At 35.5% G+C, this 20,257-nt stretch overlaps 1 protein-coding gene across 1 annotated transcript in view; it reads right to left on the reverse strand.

Annotated features, from left to right (window-relative positions):
* Window positions 1–3,275: 3,275 nt before the first annotated feature.
* LOC124795918 (3-ketoacyl-CoA thiolase, mitochondrial-like) overlaps window positions 3,276–20,257 on the reverse strand; it is a 38,761-nt gene continuing 21,779 nt past the window's right edge. The window contains exons 2-8 of the mRNA XM_047259999.1: window positions 18,270–18,436; window positions 14,620–14,751; window positions 11,260–11,524; window positions 8,297–8,472; window positions 6,970–7,170; window positions 6,648–6,802; window positions 3,276–3,753 (exon numbers count right to left, since the gene is read on the reverse strand). Coding sequence (XP_047115955.1) covers window positions 3,669–3,753; window positions 6,648–6,802; window positions 6,970–7,170; window positions 8,297–8,472; window positions 11,260–11,524; window positions 14,620–14,751; window positions 18,270–18,436 — 1,181 coding nt within the window. The 3' untranslated portion in view covers window positions 3,276–3,668. The remainder of the gene's footprint in view (window positions 3,754–6,647; window positions 6,803–6,969; window positions 7,171–8,296; window positions 8,473–11,259; window positions 11,525–14,619; window positions 14,752–18,269; window positions 18,437–20,257) is intronic.

The raw sequence follows: 20,257 nt of genomic DNA on the forward strand, positions 1-20,257 counted from the left end.
GGCTGACTGCAGTACAATTTTACTGCCGCCAACTTATATTTCGCGGAAAGGCCACAAAGATAAGAGAGAGTAGGACTCGTACAGAGGCATATAGGCACTCATTTTTCTCTCGTTCTGTTTGGGAGTGGAACAGGGAGAGAAGATCCTAGTTGTGGTACGAGGTACCCTCCGCCACGCACCGTATGGTGGATTGCGGAGTATTTATGTAGATGTAGATGTTCAATGACTGCCACTGGGGCATATATACCTCTCATGTTTATTTTTCCTCAGTTCAGAATGACTCCTGCCCTATAAGAGGGTGGGGGGGGGGGGGACAGGCACCAAATTCAATATATGAATGTATCAAGAATGGTTGGATGACCGAGGATCTCTTCCAAAGTGGCTGAAGCATTTTGCTAATATTGCCAGGTGACTAAGAATCATACTAGACTTTTGATTTTAGCCAATCACACTAGCCATGTGTCCCTAGAAGGCTACAACTTTTGCAAGGACAATGGAATACTAATGGTTACACTACAACCTCACTGGTCTCACAGGCTCCAATCTTTGGATGTGGGGTTTTTCCGCAGCTTGACGGCTTCATTTAATCATGAATGTGATAATTTTATGAAGCTTAGCACCCACAAGAAAATAGCACCCTATGATATTTGTCCTGTCTTTAGCAAAGCGTTCATGAGGATTTTCAACAATACAGGAATTTCTCTCTAGATCCAACCAATTTTTTAGTGACTTCAAGCTTTTGCACCCAGAAGAAAAGACAGTTTTAAGACCACCAGCTGTTGAGGATTGCACCGCTAAAAATGATGAAAGTAATGAGACAGCTGTGGTTTGTTCTTGAGAGGCAGCAACTGGTGTCCTCGATGTTGTGGACAAAGAATTACAAGTTCAGCCTGTAGCTGGGCTACAATTGAAAGATATTTCTACATTAGCTGGCCCTCTTACATTGAAGAAAAAAGCCACACAACAGCATTCCTCAATTTTCACTTTGAGTCCTGACAAGGTTAGTTTAGAAACAAGTTGAAGCCTCAGAGAAAAAGTAAGTTCAGAAAGTTCACATAAAAAATAAGACCTCATCAATCTGGCATAATGAAATGTCAGAACATTTCTCTTGAATCCTTATCAGATGATGATTTACATCCCAACATTGTACAAACTCTGTAGTGGCTAGGAGATGGATGACACTGACCCTTTCAGAGAAACTCCTGTTACAATAAACATAGGAACATTTACTGACAATGATTCCGTTTGCCTGCTCTATGGAGAGTTTGGGAAAAACAGGGAGGTGTGGTTTCAATGTGTGTTTTATAGTGGATGGGTTTATTCAGAGTGTAGTGGATGTGACGCTGCTAAAAAGTGTGTTTGTGGCTACTGCCTTGAAATTAGCGTTAAATGTGACAAGTTGAGTCGATCGTGTTACAATGTTATTTTACCAATAAAAGGACTCTTGATTTTTTGCTCTTTGTTGAAACTTTAATAAGTTCTGAGATTTACATTTTTGAATTGTAAATAAATTTTTTCAGTTGTTTTATTCTTACAGGGATTTTGCCATTTTATGTGCTATATTGTACTATGCCTAACACTGCATGGTATTACATCACCCCTTGCGGTAATACCTGTAGAAATGTAAATACATTCAATATACCAAATATGAAACCATAAACATATAGGGAATTGATTGCTTGACAAAATAAGATTTCACCATTTCAGTTTGGTTCAAAAAATAAGAAATATTTTAAAAATGGCTTACGTGCGCAATATTTCCCTCCCCTCCCCCATAACACAAAATATGTGGACTACAGGAATTTAATCTCAAGTAATATGGAATGGAAGGTTGGGAAAGCCTGTAGTGAGATAATGTTAACAATGTGCCAGCCATAAGTAGCATAGTATGAGATGGACAGGGGGGGGGGGTGAAACCTTTGAGACTATATTACCAACATGGTGGCCCATTTGCAAGCCAGTGTATGGGACAAAAATTTTGAAATGGAAAGGGAGTCACGTGGTGTATGAAAAAGGTAGAGAATCATACAAGAAAAACATTGGTGCCTTTCAAATGAGCATGATTTTGTTCATCCTTGACTTATGACTGAGGCTTCTTTCTTACAAATGACGTGAAAACTGATAGCATTAATACAACCTAATGCACTGGGAATGCCCTGCAGAGGGTTTTAGCCAACTCCACCCAGGCAGACCACCTGTTAATGACAATGTGATGTTGGAACTTCTTGTGAAATTCCATTAAACTTGCTCTGTCACAAACAAACCAAAAGCTGCATGGATGAAACAAGAACTGCTACACTGGAATTGTTCAGTAAGGGTCCAGAGCACAGTGTTTTCTCCATACCAGGAAACTGAGGTCAGTCATATGTCAGCAGTGAAAATTTTGATCACACATAAATGGCACCATTGCAAAATGCAAATGCAAATTTCACCAAATCTCCAGATCATTAGGTGAAGTATGCAGAATGGGTGGCATGCAAGCTGGATGAAATCATCATTTCCCCATGTAATGTGCTATTTACAAATGATGCTAATTTCTGTGTGAATGGAGAAGTGAAAAACAGTATAACAGATACTGATCAGATGTAAGCCCTTGCTGGATGAAACTGTCAAAGGTAATTGGCACATCAAAATTGATGGTTTGGTTTGGGAAATCAGGTTCTCATATTGTTGGCCCATTCTTCATACAGGATACACCAACAGCAGCCCGTTATCTGCAGTTGTTAGATAAAGGTGTCCAGCTGTCTTTGTTGTCTGAAGATGAGACATTTCTAACTTTCTTCCAACATGATGGTACACCACCTCATTATGGACTAGTTGTCTGGGCACTCATGTATACCAGTTTCTCCGGAGATGGATGGCTCATAGATGTCCATTGGAGTGGCAGCCATTTTCTCTGTATTTAAGTCCATCAGATTTCTATGCAGGAAATTGTGTATGCCGTAAAAATCAGAAATATTGCACAACTTATGGAACGGACTGTTGATTCTTGCGCTTGCATTCTGATACATGTGTTGGTTAAATTCCATGAGGAATGTGTGAGGCAGATAATAACAAACTTCAAATGTACTGGACAATATGTTGAGAACATCTTGTAACCTTTATGTGTTACAACTAGCATTTGCCTTGTTCTGTAAAAAATATAATGTAACTCAACACTGAATGAAGCTATGCTCTAAGGAACGACACATAAGAAATTTCTGAATTTAGGTGTCATAATGGGAGTTGTACTGAAAATTACTTGTCTTTTTTCATTTAGAGCACATTTTTGTAACTGGTTTTATAGTAAATAGTTTATTATAGTAGCAAGAACACTCGTCTATTCCATTAGCACAGAGCATATACCTTACAGCAGCAAGAAAGTTTTCTCTTAATAAGAAACAACCACACATATGAGAGCAGTGTATATCCAGAATAACTGTTAAAATTCTCTCTACAACATTTGAATAAAATTTTGACAATTATATACCTCAAGAAATGTACACTTTTTTCACATTGGAACTTAAGAAGGTTCAGTAAAGATGATAACATAGTAGTTTATTTCTTACTATAAACGTATGAAATGAAGTAATACTGGATGTGCAAATTGCAATTTTAACAACATTTGCACTAGAAAGTTAATTATTATTATGAATTATCATGTCAGTCTTATCATAAAAAAACATTCATTAGTGTATGCTTTCAATCAAGAGAGCAATTCCTTGGCCACCGCCAATACAAGCAGATCCAATTCCATATTTTGCTTTCCTCCTCCTGAAAAGAAAGGTTGGATTGCTTAGGACTGTTTATTTATTCATGTTTAAGCACTTTCATTTAGTCATTGGCATCACTTATACACATGTACTTATACAATAAATCTTAAGGATAATATAGAAATTTTTACTATATATATTAATATAAATTATAATGATATTAATATAAATTATAACAGATATGTCCTATAAAAATACATGTAACAATAATTAAATATAAATGTTTGCTGCCATGTATTATTCTGCTGGTTTTCGTTCTTGTGCGTGAAACAAGTGAGAGTGGATGTGAATATTTTCAGTGTTTTAAAACAAAATTTGCAAGTCTCGTCATATTCCTCAGATGCTCCCCAGTGCTTTCTTATATCAATTAAAACTTCTTTCCTCTTCAGAGAAATAGTCTGATAACCATTGCATTTGCATAAGTGAGGTGAGTGTAAGAAAAGGCATAGCAGGTATTCCATAAGAACTTGTTCAAGTTTACTTGGTAAATACGGAACTTAAATTAGCGATGCTGAGGTAGTTAATGTGGCATTCGCATGTAATTTTTTTTTAATTGAAAGAAAAGCAGAGGAGTTTAGACAAGACATCATAACAGTGATTGTCACATAGATGAAATTTTTTATCCATTTATTCTGTAGCATTTACTGAACAACCTGGGATATTCTTCAGCTTTTGAATTGAATATGTTTGAGTCTCTAGCAGTTGTAGCAACGCTAGTGTCACCTGTGTAAAGTGAGGACTTAAATAACTTAGTGCTGAACATTCACGTAAGCTAGTAAAATCAAAGGTCCATTCACAGAATCTTGTGGGACATTACATAATTATGAAAATGAACTTGGAAACATCTTCATTTTCACCTAAAAAGTGTATGTATGAGCTCATCCTTAAATAAAATAAAATTTTATGCTGCTCTGAACTGGTCACAGGCCACCACAATATACCTTCTAGTAGGAACAAACCTTTAATAACTCATGTGATTTTGTGCATGTAACATGCTCTTCTGCAAGTACATTTGTCAAGCAGTTCTTAGAAAATATTGCCTCGGCCAGACAGAGATTTTCCATCAGATAGCAACTTCCCTTTCATTTCTCTTTGTAGCTTCCTCAATCTAGCACCCATCCTCTTTTGCACATGTCCACAACACTCCAGTTTTGTTACCAAGGTATCGCCATGTTTTGCACCCATCCACTTTTGCACATGTCCGCAACACTCCAGTTTTGTTACGAAGGTATCGCCATGTAAAGTAAATTCTTTTTATTAACGTATTTAGAAAGAAGTTTTGTGTCAAATTATCAATCATATATGAGCATAATGTTATGTTTAGCTCTGTTTTTTTATTTTTATTTTGAGTCTCAACACTCGCACTTTTACTCTTAGGTGTTTTTAGAAGCTCCTTGGTCAAGTGACTTCTTGTGTAAACAGTGCTTCCAGATTCAGAAATAAATCTAAGTATTTGAAAACCAAACTCACCACTTTTTGTCAGCACCTGATCTTTACTGAGAATAAATAAGTTTTTTTCTCAGTAAAATACAAGACACCACAAACATTGAACTCATTAATTATATTGAAAGTTTTAGAGTCCCCATCGCCTAGGTACTTCGTATATCTAACGTTATAAATGGGCACTGACCTCTGAAAAATTTTTAGAGTTCCTCCACTGTAACATTCATAATTCTTAGAACACTGATGTTCAATATGTCCTTCACTGTTAACGTGACAGGTGTGGCAGTACTTAGATAAGCACTCAACATCAACAACTTTTCCAGTCTCCAGAGAAGTAGCACTTACAACACCATTCAAGGAATGATGTCCTCGATGTTGCCATGTCTCATTGAGTGCAACAGGAATGTCCCTGGTTCCATTAATATTTACAGTTCCTTCTACTGCACGTTTCATAGATGCTTTAGACACAACCGTCAAGGCACCTAAAAGTATTTTTATGTACTTGCAGAACCTACTGGGAGGAAGAGGAAGGTCCACCAAACCACAAAACGTTTGAGCAGCCTTTTTTCCTTTTCCTAATGTACCCATTGCATCCACTAACTTCAAATTCACATTGTATGAATTATGCACAATGTTTAAGTCAAATTCGCGGTAGATTTATTGCAGAATCTAACAAAACAACTAATTTTGATTCTAAACCCTCCCTGCTACTTTGTTGTTCAGTTATTTTCAGGCAGCCTACCTCACATTGTTTACATTTCGCCAATTCCTTTATCAAAGAAGATAAGATGCTCACATCAACAACAACAAATCCACCACAAACAGCGTCATTGTTAACACAAAAATTTGAATCACCAGGAGGTGCGCCATGTGGGAGTTTCTTCCCTGAAGAACTGATACATAGGTTACTTTCAACAGTGTGGCTTGCTTTTTTTGTGAACTGGTTACCACAGAATTTCCTTTTATTGAATTTCTTGATGTGTGGCATAGTTCGTATTTATTGCACACTAAAGGATACGTACTTCCACAAATATATGTAGCACTTGGACAACAAACATCCTTTAACATGTGGACAAACTGGTTCAGCGAAACAAAAGTAAATACTAGCAAAGATAATCATTTACAGCCACTAGAAACCTGCACTGTCATCAACATATACAATGTATCATACTATAATTGCTGGAAACAGAATGTTCACAGTTCTTTTCTAAATAATACTAGTTTCTGTAACAGAAATAAAGGGGGTGTGGCGGCATATGTGACCATAACATTAAAATTTGGTATATATAGGCCATTTTTCATTTGAAACCCTGTAATGTATATATCAATGTAAAAGGAAAGACTATAGAATTTAATAAAGTCATAAAAAATTTCGATTTTTCCACCATTTATAATTATATCCTTAATTAAAGATAATTTACAGCTAATCTGAATATTCATCAAAATGTTTACCTGAGCTCATGTACAATATGTGTGGTGATTCTAGCCCCTGATGCTGCAAGTGGATGACCTAGAGCAATAGCACCTCCGTTGACATTAAGTTTATCAATATCCAGTTTCAGTTCTTCCTGGCAGGCCATTACCTGGGCACCAAATGCTTCATTGATCTGTAAGTCAGTAAGGACAGTTATTTTTCTGTAGTCCTAAGTAAATAGGCAGTTTGATTGTTTGAAAGTGCGTGTAATTATTACTTGGTAGAGACAGTGCACAGGTTATATGCAATAATTTGATCCAAAGAACATAGTTAACATTTTTTCCCTTGAAATCTACTCACATCAACCAGGTCAATATCCGCTAAAGATTTTCCAGAAACCTTCAACAGATTTTGTATTGCAGGTGCAGGACCAATACCCATTATGCTGGGATCAACTCCAGCAACAGAGTAACCAACTAGGCGGGCAAGAGGTTGGTAATTATATTCCTTGCAAGCTTCTTCACTGGCAATTATCACAGCTCCAGCACCATCACATATACCCTGTTAATAGATACAGGAAAGTTAATAAAAATATAAGTATCATCTTAATAAAATATATATTTAAATCAACCAGTAACAGAGAAACAAGAAGCTCAGTAACACTTGATGATGACTGTGTTCTCTTGTATATTTCAGAGTTGCTTCTGCACCAGAAGTATCACATAAAGTAAATTTATGAGAAGAGGCCTATACATTTAGGTCAGGCATAAAAATAAGTTGCTATTTATTCATTCATTAAATATTTGTAGATAAATATTGTTTCTATATAGTAAATGAAAATGTGCAATGATGAGTATTCTTAGGAAAACGAATTGTGAGGGAACAGTGTTAATCAGCACACTTATTCTAATCAAATCCAGCTTGTAAAAGACATAGTTTCAGTTTATGCATGATACAGGACTATTGCAAAATATGAGAATGCGGTGCATGTAACTGGAGCAGCAACCTTCAAACAGCAAAAACTTTGAAACATATGAAGTACTTTTGTTATCTTTAGTTAATGTTGGATTTCACCTGATACTACAAAAAAGAAAAAGGGAAGACTAGTGCTTAGTGTTTCATTTATGATAAAGTCATTACAAATGGCATACATCAGAGGTAGGAACTGTCAGAATAGTTTTGAAAACAACTATCTTAATATTTTTCTAAATCAATCTAAGAAACCCCAAAAACAAGATCACTGGACGTAAAACACGTGCCGAATACCAGTAGGACACTATGGTTCATGATGGACACAGCCTTCTGGTGATCAGCTACAGAACTTTACCAAAGAGCTGTATGCAGGTGTGTCATTGCAACATTTCCCAAATGAAATCAATTTTTGCTAGCCTTTCCTCTGAATTATGCTTCCTATTACTTAGTGTGGACAGACATCAGTTAGTAAATTTTGATCCTAAATCAGTTATTACATTCAATGAATAAAACAAAGTAACTGCCATTCCTACTTCCTTTGATGGCTTCTTTGCGGCAAAAAAATTAGTTATGAGACAAATGAACAGCACATGCACAAGTAAAATACAAAACGTTATCATTGCTCTTTTGGCAATAGCAACAGATGCTGCCAAAGTTTATAGAAACGTAAATGGAAGCAGTATCAAACACTTTGCAGGGAATCAATATCTCTTACCGATGCAGAACCTGCAGTAACGACTCCACCTTTTTTAAAAACTGGAGGAAGAGCTGCTAGCCCTTCAGCTGTAGAGAATGGTCTAGGATGCTCATCAACATTCACAACTTCTTCACCTTTCCTTGTTTTTATGGTAACTGGAGCTAATTCTTCCTTAAAGTAACCTTTTTCATTGGCTGTAATAAACAAAAAGAGTTTCATAACAGTTCAAGTTAAAAGTAAGTTTAAATTGGCTCTTGGCTCCATACACTCAGTGTATACATACATACACAGCCTAAACTCTTTTTATACAAGGAATATTAGATACTCATATGATCAATACCTCAATGGAGTAAGTATACTGATTCCTTGTTTAGCAAACAAAGCTCAGCACTCTTGGCCCTGAACACAACTTATAATTTTTGATAGGCCTTCAAAACTGAAATCTTTGTCTGAAGCATTAGAAATGCTTGCTCTCCCAAGTCAGCAAAAGTCTACCAGTAAATGATGTGTCAATAAAAACCTTTTCATATTAATAGGGATATTCAAAATCTTGTCTCAGATACGGAAAACAGATACAAATCTTGTAAAGTCTTTAGCCCATCTTAAGGGGCTCCGGAAAGCCTCAAAATCATGAAATGTTCAATTTTTACTTTTTTGCGTTTTCTGAATCTGCAGACTATTACCTTTTAATAGATATATAATTTATTCAATTCCGAAGACTACAACTATTTTTAAATTTTTTTTTGAAATGTGTTCTACATGGGCGTGACCCACTGTGGCGCTGTTAAACTGCTGTCAAATGGTGTTATTATTAACGTCCGTGTTCATCAGGTACATTTTAGTGATGTGAGATAAAGTATGTGTTGTGGCTAACCTGTGATGGTTCAATATATATCGCTGGTGTGATTGTCGATTGTTTCATGTTTATTTACTCTGTCTTTATCTCGAAAATATTCGTAATTAATTCTGTTTCTTGAGTCTCTGTTTTGTTGAAGTATAATAATGAGTAAAAGTAAAGTTATTAGAAATCCTCTGAAGGCTTTTAAGAAAAGGAGAAATGTTGGAAAGCCAAAGGTATGTGTTATTACTGTAATAGCAGTCAAAGTGGGAAAGAAAATACTTAACAGAAGAAGCTTGGTTCAATGAGTGAAAACTATGAATGTTTTATGAGCGAATCGGATGTGAATGAAATATTTGATATGTCGGTTCTCAAAGGAATTTTTTCAAACTGTGTAAGATGTATTCATTGTAGTGAAGTTGGTCTGGAACTCTCCTTAATAAAGCACGTAGGACTTGCTAGTGAAATACAACTGAAATGTGATAAGTGTTCATACATGACCACCTTTTGGAACAGTGTTGCAGTAACTGCAACTGAAGAAAATGGTAGCAAAATCTACGAACACAACAACGAGCGATGCATGCCTTAGAGCAAGGAACGCCTTCGGGCTGCAGACAGGGCTGTAAAGAGTCTAGAAATACAAGCAAGAGTAAACAGGAGGAGGAACAAGAGGAAGCTGGAGGAGGAGTTTGCAGAGGATGAAGATAATCCATCCTATGGACCTGGAATGCACTAAAAAGTTAATCCAATCTTTGTCGCTCGATTCCCAAAACATTTATTTTCTCATACTAATTACATGTTTTCTAAGGATCTTCCAAACATATTTGTTTCAAACTTTCAGTAAATGTTACACAGTACCTTCTGCATAATTTAACACAGCCTTTTCGAAAAAACTGTATATTTTTGAATATATAAATAAAAAATTGCAAACAAAAGTTGTGAATTTTCATTACAATTGAAAAAAAATCATCTTTAATAACTGAACTAAAATTTTGTAAAATCCCTGTGTTAAGTTGTAGCCCATATTCCAGTAAATAATCTGTAAAAGGTTCAACTTCCTACTTCAAATACTTTGTGAGGAAAGATGTAATTTATAAGCGTTATTTTAACATTGCAAGTATAGGGCGTTCCAGAGCCCCTTAAAATCATGTACCTTCAAACACAGAAGATGTTTAAAACATGATAATTATAAACATTTTAATTAGAGAATATTTATAAGAAAATATAGGATGAAAAGATTGTAAGTGCTAGGAAGACAGAGAAAACGCTAAAGATAAATGTAAAAATTAAGATGTGAGAGAGGCTGTTTTCGTCTGTTGAGTTTGAAAGTGCTAATGTTGAAAACTTAAAAGTCCAAGTGTGTCAGGTCCTTGATGTTCAACATTTTCAGCAATAGATTTTGGCTGCTATTGGCCTAGTTTTGCCTAAGGGAAGTACTTGTGATTGAAAACTTGATAATGGTCACGTCAGTACAAAATAAAGATCTATATCTGTCTGTGTTTCTATCACAGATCTCACTTTCCTAATTGTGTGTTTCCCAAATGAGTGTGCTGGAATGTATAGTAGTAGTGGATTGGATAGGGAAAATTGTTCAGCATGGCCCTCAGTTTAGGAAATAGCAAAGGCATTTTCATGTGTGTCTTAACTGCTAACAACCATGTTAACTCAGTTGGAAGAAGGGTAAAAAATTATTATGATTAAAGGTGGTACAGGTTTTAGAAGTGTTGGCCTTATTCCAATGTAACATTAAAAAAAATTATATCGCCTCATACCAGATGATTCGTAGGTTTAAGCATTTTAACTATGAAGAAGACATGGTGGTAACACACTGGACTTGCATTCAAGAAAACAGTGGGTCAAATCCCTATCTGACTACTGAGATTTAGGTTTTCTGTAGTTTCTCAAAACCCTTAAGGCAAATCTCAGGATAGTTTCTTTGAAAATGATACTGCTGATTTTCTTCTCTATCTATTTATTCCCCATTCAATTTTTTGCTGTACTTGAGAAATAAAGGCAGTGTCTCTCTCTCTCTCTCTCTCTCTCTCTCTCTCTCTCTCTCTCTCTCTCACACACACACACACACACACACACACACACACACACACACACACGCCAAAAGTACTAGGCTGCTGATTAGGCTTACCATTCTTCCAAAGCATCTGTGATCGAAGGGCAAACTTGTCAACATTCTCCCTGGTTAATTTATACTTTACAGCTAAGTTCTCCGCTGTCATAGCCATATTTAAATTACAATATGTGTCTGTGAGACCAGCCCAGAAGGAGTCTTCAAATTCAATTTTGGTTCCAAGAGGTGCTCCAAACCTGACATTACGCACAAAATATGGTGTCTGACTCATATTTTCAGCTCCTCCAGTTAAGACCACTTTTGATTCACCCACAAGTATGCTCTGAAAGCAGAATTATTTGAGGTATTAAAGCATTGATGGACAATACAGTAAAATTAATTTAAGACACTTATGTGCTGCTAAAAGATATTGATTCAGTTTTTGATACCTAGGATTGTAGGGACTACTTTTCTAGGGTGACTGAAACAGCCATTGTGTAATTCTGTCACAGATACCAGTATCAATACTGCACAGTCAGTAATCACACACTATGCCAGATTTCCTCAAGGACATTATTACTTTTGTGCTTACATTATTACTGTATTACTAAGTCTACGCCATTCACCAGCTGCTGGTGGATGGTCTACATCAAAAATTATAAAATTTGTATGTGCAAATAATATGTAACAATACAAAAAATTTTAACAGGTTAAGCATTTTACTATGCATATAGTACGTTTAATCTGCTACTGACATCACTAGTTTTGGAGAAAGTTCCTTAAATTCATTCACTTTCTTCACAGTAAAAAAACATGACAATATATTTCCACTCATTGCTCTCGTGAAAGCTTGTTTCCAAAAATTATAATTTTTAAACACAACATAAGAGATAAAAGTAATTCCAATATTTTTTGCTTTATTGGAATGGCGTGCAGCTATATAACAAGCTACCACCATCAATGGAAGACTTACCAGTGACGTTTTTGATGACCACCTTCATAAGCTGTTAGTTGGTAAGTGTGTGTATAGTGCTAAGGAATTTTAATGTACATAGTAAAGCTCCTCATCCCCATGCATTGTTCTAACCTGTCACCTACTGTCAAAATTAAGCTAAGAAGGAAATAAAAGTTCAATATTGTGTATTCCATGAACTGTTTAAGGGTATGCAAAGTTTGGCATTTGTACAACATAGAGTCTTTATAGTTTACTTACCAGTTCCAAGTGCACCACTTCAATTTGACAGCTATAAAGCAAATTTCTAACACTAAGATGATGACTGTTAAATATGTTGTAGAATTTGATTTGTAAAATTGTCTGTTTCAACATATGATGGCTAACAACAAATAAATAAATGAAATATTTTTTCATTAAAGTTGATTCCTTTATGCAAGCTTTTGTTGGAGTCATAAAATAAGAGAAAAATGTATATATAATAAAAATTATATATCCACAATGATTGTGGACCTGATGAACTTCATAAATCAGAGTAAATTATTTTTTAAATTCAAATTTGTCAATGTTATTGGATTAGCCTTTAAGTGCATAAACTTAAGCTTTTTCAATGAAAAATTGATTGTTTGCATCATGCACCAAAAAGGAAATAGCATAAGCTCTTACTAATTTGGAAAACATAGCTTTATACATGATTCAATGTAGAATTCTACGGCAGAATTTATTTTGTTTCCACTGTTTGAAAATGAGCAAAGGTCAGTCTCTTGAATTTACAACTTATACATACACGTTGCCAGTAATGAAAGGAAATTAAAAATTAACACCTTGTATGTCATTTTTTGTAAGTTATGTGAAAATAATACTGCAAATGACATTACCAAGGGAGGAGGGTGCGAGGGAGGGAGGGGTGGAAGGAAGGAAAACAAACTGCTTCTCAAGTTACAGTACTACTTCTTGCTCAGTTACACGAGTAAATTGAAAACTGCAAAGGACAATTATTATCAGTGCAGTATATGAATGGAGACCTGCTTACGAAGAACATCATTACTGCTATTCTAGTGATATAGACTTTCTATTATTAGATCTAATTAATCAGATAAGATATGGCTAATTCATACTACTGTAAAAATGTATGGTTTCAATTTCTTTCGTATTATTATTTCTCTTTGTATATATTTTCGATCTAAAGCTCTACACACTATGTGCTCACAGTTGTCTTCCTTGTTGTCAGTTTTACTGAAAACAGGAGAGTTGTATTAATGGCTTACAGTTATAATACTACTACTACAGAATCTGAATCATTTAATACTTCGTAATCTTATCCATTTGTAGATTAAAATTGCAAAACAGTGACATAGTAACTACTATTGTCACAAATCCAGCAGCTGGAGAGGTGTCTCTCATACCCCATATACCAATTATTACAACCGATCTTCCCGTTCGTTATAAGTGATATCAGTTCCCAGTCAAGGTTCCATTTAAAATAGCAGTAAACAAGGCTCAAGATCAGAGACGTGGTAAGAGAATAGAGAAGGGGAGGAGAAAATGGACATAGAGAGGGAGGAAGAGGAGACTGGCAGAGAGAGTGGCGGGGGGAGGGGTTGGAGGAAATGGACAAAGAGAGAAGGGAGAAGGAAATGGGCACAGAGAAGGGCAGGAAGGAGTCCAGGATGTATATCCAATTCCCATACATATTAAGCAATTGTGGAGCATTGCTGGTTTCATTAGTGAAGTACAAAGGTAACAATGAATAACAACAGTGAAAATTCATGGGTGGAATAATATGTAAAATAAAGGAAATGCAATGATTCACCAATATCTGACTGTATACTGCATAGAAACACACAACAGGAAACTATTTATACTATCTTCCATGCTCGTGCTCTTTCTCTAGATGTACACACATTCACACACACAACACCACAGACATTCCAACACATACACCTGTAGCCACAGTGAGTCTCACTATGGCCACGGATGTGTGAGTTTGGGTGTCTGTGGGGTCGTATGTGGGTGTGTGTACTGCTACAAGTTTACTAGACAAAGGGCAAAAGCTGGTAGGAATGGTTTTGTGTTGTGTGTTTCTGTGTGCAGCACATCAGTCAGTTGACAGCTGAAGGTAACAAAGAAATTTTGTGGGATCCCTGTCCTTTTGAACTGCACCAGTAAGCACTCATTAAAGACTTTTCCATCAGAATATAGAAACCCACCTACGCAAAGAAGCAAAGGCTACATTTTTTTGTGTCTTCCATTCTGTTTACGTATAAGCCTTCTGCAGTTTACTTCAGACTGGTTTTTATCATTACTTGTGAAATGACATACAGAATAAATATACTCCAAAAAGAAAGAAAGACTCTGTAGAAGTCTGTGCAAGTTTTTCAGTTCTCTACATTACACAAATTCTTGTTGCTCATTGTAGAGCCCATAAAATATACTAGTTTCTTATTTCTACAAATGTCTAGGGCGTAATATAAACATCATCTCACCTGAGCGCCACTGACAATGGATTGAAAACCAGATCCACAGAGCCGATTTATGCTCATGGCATGCCTGTCTATTGGGACACCACTGTATAAAGCAGCATGTCGAGCTATCAGTATTCCATCTGCTGATGAAACCTGTAAAATAAGATTTGTTCATCACCTGTAATATAATTTTGAACATAACATGCCAATATGTATAATATTCTTACCCTATACAATACAATTAAATTAGAAGTATCTAGTAATTTGAAATGCACAGTTAAAGCTGTATGAGTATTTTTAGCTTCTTATTTTTAAAACAAATTGCCACAAATACACATTCAACTACATATTTTATGATTACTACAGATTTTACACATATTACTACATTTCAGGTTGACATGCTGAAACTGAACTCTAAGAAAACCCAAATGTGGATATCCCCATCATTTTTACCTATATTCTAATTTATGTTCATCAATTTTTTTATTATTATCAGAATATTTCTTTTATTTTACTCCTGAGATTCTCATCATGCATGTAACTGATGCAGACTCTTGGTGCATCTGTCTGCCTATGATGTTGATTACCCATTGAATGCTAGCAGTTTCAATTTAAGTGTCTGCTTCTGCCTTTTTATGATGCTGTGTTACTGTTGCTTTTCTTGATGAAAATAAATTTGCAACAATTTAAAGATACTGTTCTTTTGAAACTTTCTGTAATTTATCAGTGTGGAGATAAACATTTGTAATACCTTAATTAAGAAAAACTTTATTATTGTTTTCTTTTTTATTCAAAACAAGGTTCTTTTTATTTTTATTATATTTTTTATTACCATGGATTTGGTTGTAGAGGGAGAAGAATTGGTGGAAGAGCGATGGAAAGGGAGTGGAAGATTTCTGCTTCTCCTTTCTGATACACACATAAAAAGAAACATTCCCCTGTTTCCATGTCAGTGTATATTGAGAATCACTGTGTAGGCAAAAAATAAAGACACTTCTGTCAAGAAGATGTGGCACCACTGTGAAGTATAGTTATGGATACCTATAGCACTGATATCCATCTACATCAATATTTTGAAAGCCACTGGTGCAGGGAACTTTGTCCCAATTTCAGCAACACTATCCTCCTACATTTGTGTATGTAGGTGGGGAAAAATGTACCCACGGATTGCAAAATAGGCACCATAATCTGAACTTTTGAGGAATAGAAATAAATGTTGTAACTATAGACATATCACATTCAGATTTCAAGTGGATAAACTTTGTGAAAGAATTATAGAGTATAAGATCAGACTCCTTATTAAAGAAAATCTTTTGGAATGACTATATGGATTCAAGAAGGGAAAATCAACAACTCATTTAATTTTTGCTCTCTGCCAATAAATGGTAAAATACTACGAACATCACTGAGACCAGTGGTTATCCTTCCTGAATTAAAGAAAGCATTTGATGCTTTAAACAGGAGAAAAGGTATGCAGAACACCCAAGAAAATTTGAATATGGGCTGACGTGGTACACAGGATGAAGAATTTATATGAAGACACAGTAAAGTCAAAACACCCTTGAGAATGACCTAAACATTTGGAATGAAGTAAGGGTTAAGGTAAGGTGCTGTTCTATCTCCTATTCTTTTTGTCACTGTAGCATACGAGATCCAGACAAAGGTATACCAAATCCTGGGGATGGAAAAATGAAATCCATATGTCTGTGGGATGATTCTAAAGAAGACGTTCGAGGTCAAACAAACTCTCAGTCAGTAGCTGCTGAAGTATATGGCCTCATCTTCAACCAGGAAAAAAGTGAGGTGATAGATGTGAAAAGACACAGGCAACCAATGGGACATGTTGAAATGGAGAGGAAACAGCTACAGGTGACCTATCATTTTGTCACCAATACTGGTTCTATAGTCAAAGATCTCACTCACAGAATTCAAGCAGTAATAACTTCTATCAAACAGTTAAAGATCTAATATAGAACAACAAAGCACCATTTAATTGTAAGAGGGTCATCTATGAAACCTATTACATGTTCATTTTGCTATATGGTTGTGAAAGATGAACCTTGAAAGTAAATACATTACCAGAATTCAGGCAGTTAGAAGAGTTTCAGACAGAGCATGTGACATGGAGTGATTCAATCCGAAATAAGAATGTCTGATAATAGGCTGAAGACAATGAAGGTAACAGTGACATGACTGTGAAGCAAAATAACCTCACATTGGCTGAGATGCTGTGGACATATATGACATGTGAATTCTAACAGACTACCAAGATTAGAGTGTGACTTGGGACCCAGAGACAAAAGACCAAGAGAAAGACCGACACTAAGGTATAAGAATATGCTGAAACCTGACATCAGGCAGAGAGGACATACATGGGACAACATCGAAGAGGGAGAGAAGTATAAGAACCATAATTCATAGAGAAGCCTTGTCAGCTGACCCTTCAAACATTGTGGAATGATCTGCCAAGGTGATAAGATGATGATGAAGGTGATGATGATAATGGGAATATCTCAATACAATTCCTAATCTCTCTTACCTTGTTCTAATAGTCTGTGTGAGATATCCAATGGGGACACTAGGTCAGTTGCTCATTTCAAGAGAATTATCAAATTTCTGTTATATCTGTTGTTAGACCTATTTGATAAGTAATTTATAGGTTAATTCATTAGAAGATAAAATTACAATGGATAGTCCAGTTGAATCACAAGAGTCCAAAGACGAGGACCATACTCAAACCTTAAGTTATGGGGAAAGACTATTAGGTCAGTGACTACTACAGTGATAATAATTGCTGTCATACTTGAGCTTTGAGACTTCAAAATGAGACTGAAGAAGGTAAGAATGACCAATTTTATCTATCTCTATGAGTGATAGAAATAGTTACAGATCCCTTGTGTATTATAAGATTCAAATGGATTTCAATTATTTAAAAAAGTATCCAGGGAAGATAAGACGAAAACAAGAAGCTAAACTGTTTTGAGGAGATCTGAAGACAAATAAATGAACAAATATCACCTGAAACACAACTTTTTATTACTGACAACTGGTTTCAACTGACACTGATGATCATTTCAAAGTCTGGGGCTGTAAAGGGCAGTTCATGAACAGTAGTGTAAAATTCCAGTATTGGTGACAGATATTAAGAGCCACATTTTCAAAAATAGTTGTAATTACGTTGAACTGGCAGCTAATACTTTTTCAAAATTTTTCAAACAAGGCTCTTTCTTCAGTTGGGTGTTATACAAGCATGCTGCATTTCATTAGTCAGTAAAAGGCAAGGAGTATCATTAACAGTAGTAAGAGGCAAGGAGTATCATTGAAAGTAATAAGAGTATCTCAAATCCAACTGCAAAAATTTTACATTTGATTTTCTCTTAAGCTTTGCATGAGATTCTATCTTATTATCTAAGACCTTGACAGTTCTTCTTATCTTGTCTTTTGCTTCCCCTCCCCAACAACCATCGCCATCTCTTTACAAATAAGAAAAAATTAATATAAAAGTTGGAGATTTGAAATCAACATTTTCATCTTACTGTGAAATTAATTTGCAAGTCTAAATTTTTGTGAAAATGTATTTAACTTTTTGTTAATATGGTAATGACAAGTTACAATCACATGCGTATTTCCACGAGGCACAAAAATTATCTTTGCAAGCATTGAACACTTACAGACAGAACATGTCCAATTACTGTAGAATCTATCTGTTCTGGTTTGACGTTCCCAGCTTCCATTGCTGCTTTTGCTGCTACTGTTTGGAGCTCTACCGCTTTCTTTTGAACAAATTTCCCACCCATAGTTCCAAATGGTGTTCTTTTGGCAGCAACAATAAAAATTCCTGTGAGAAGAAATCTGAGATAATTTATTTTATTCAATTTTCCATTGTTAACTGTATGTATTATTGTTAAATACAATGCAGGAAAAAACTTATGAACTGCATTAGAAGCATGTCCTTTTCCACAATTATGCTAATTATTATATTAAATGGTAGCAATGACACAAAGATTGCTCTTGTTGTGCAGTATATAATGTAGTGTTCTGTCAACTGGAGAGTAGTCTTACTTATTCACTCATGATTTTTGTGCTACAAATTTGCTGTTTTTATATTTCTCATAAGTTCTTTTGAGTTGGTGTACAACCTGTATGAATGGCGGTAGTGTTGCTTCTGACTGATTCATAAAACAAATCTAATGTGTGGAATGTAATTCCATGTAATGACCATGGAGTATCATTTCCTTGTGGTTTCAAAGAGATATTTGTTAATAAATCTGAACTTCTTTTTTCGGCAATTAAAAAAAAGAACAAGAAGTGTTGATTTAAATACAAAATTTTCATCTTAGGGCTCACTGTGAGTGTTATGAATATCAACTGAAAATACAAATTACCATACCCAGTCACATTTGTAATTCTTCATACTATTTGTTTGGAGGATTTTACTTCCATCATCAAGCAGATTTATTTCATATGTTTCAAAGTCATAGAAATTGATTATCTGTGTCTCATCAACTGAAATAAATCCACTGTTTGATGAAGATCTGTCTCTATAAAGAGACAGGTTAAAATATTTTTTTATTTTCAACTGGAAAGTAGTATACTCCTCTGTGCTATTCTTTAATTTTATTTTATATCAGGACTGATCATTACGATTTCTCTCTCAGCATTTCTTGGGTGGTTAGGTATTAATATTCCCTAACAATCTACCAGAATTGTTTGGAATATTGGAAAATTTATCCCTATGTTCTATGATATTCTTCCCCCCTCCCTCCCCGAACAGCTGGCATACATGTCCAACTACTAGAAGGACAATATTTTTTAGGTAACAGAAAGAAAGGCAGATAAGGTCAAGTGTGGCAAACAAGGAAATTGTGGAACTGTTTCAAAATGTAAGTCATATACATTTGTCATCATGGTGATGGCCAATGTGTGTAGTCCTCAGGGTGCAAAAACATTTTCCCACCCAAGCGACTTATCATTTGGCATCTCCCAACTGCATCCCTTTTCCCCTGTTGTGGGCGGCCTATGCCAAATGTTCAGTGATGAAAGCAAGGGAGATACTTATAATGGTGAGCAAGTGCAAGTAATTGCAATTGAACTGGGGAAAGTAGTATGCCCAATTTTGAAGGAGCTATCACTCCTTTTTAGGGACATCGCTCAGCAACAAGACAAAGGCTCTGAGCTGGCCCATATTAAAATGCATTTAAGAAAGGCAAAGACCATTAAGCCATATCTTGTAAGAGGTAATGTTTTATGCTGGTAGCTCAAGGACATCAACGCAAAAAAAAAAAAAAAAAAAAATACATTGCCATTGGATCCGGTGTCACGTGAAATTAAGTATTTTCATGAAACACCAGTGGGAGGATGCTTAGATAACTTTTAACACCAGACTGAAGGTTCTTGAGAGGTTTATTTGAAAAAGATTGGACAAGCTGATTCAGAAGTTAGTAAAGGAATTCAATGTTTGTTGCCTTAGTAAATCAACATAGAATACCTGGTGGGGGTTGCTGTCTTCCAAAGTTGAGTTGATCCTCATGACCAAAATATATATTGACTATGTTGGCCCACTTCCTAGATCAAAGGAGGGAAACTGGTTCATATATGCATATGAAGATATGTGTACACAATTTTGCTGGCTACTCCCCACAAGGAACATTAGCATACC

Source organism: Schistocerca piceifrons, chromosome 4, assembly GCF_021461385.2.
Source record: "Schistocerca piceifrons isolate TAMUIC-IGC-003096 chromosome 4, iqSchPice1.1, whole genome shotgun sequence".
Classification (NCBI taxonomy): Eukaryota; Metazoa; Arthropoda; class Insecta; order Orthoptera; family Acrididae; genus Schistocerca; species Schistocerca piceifrons.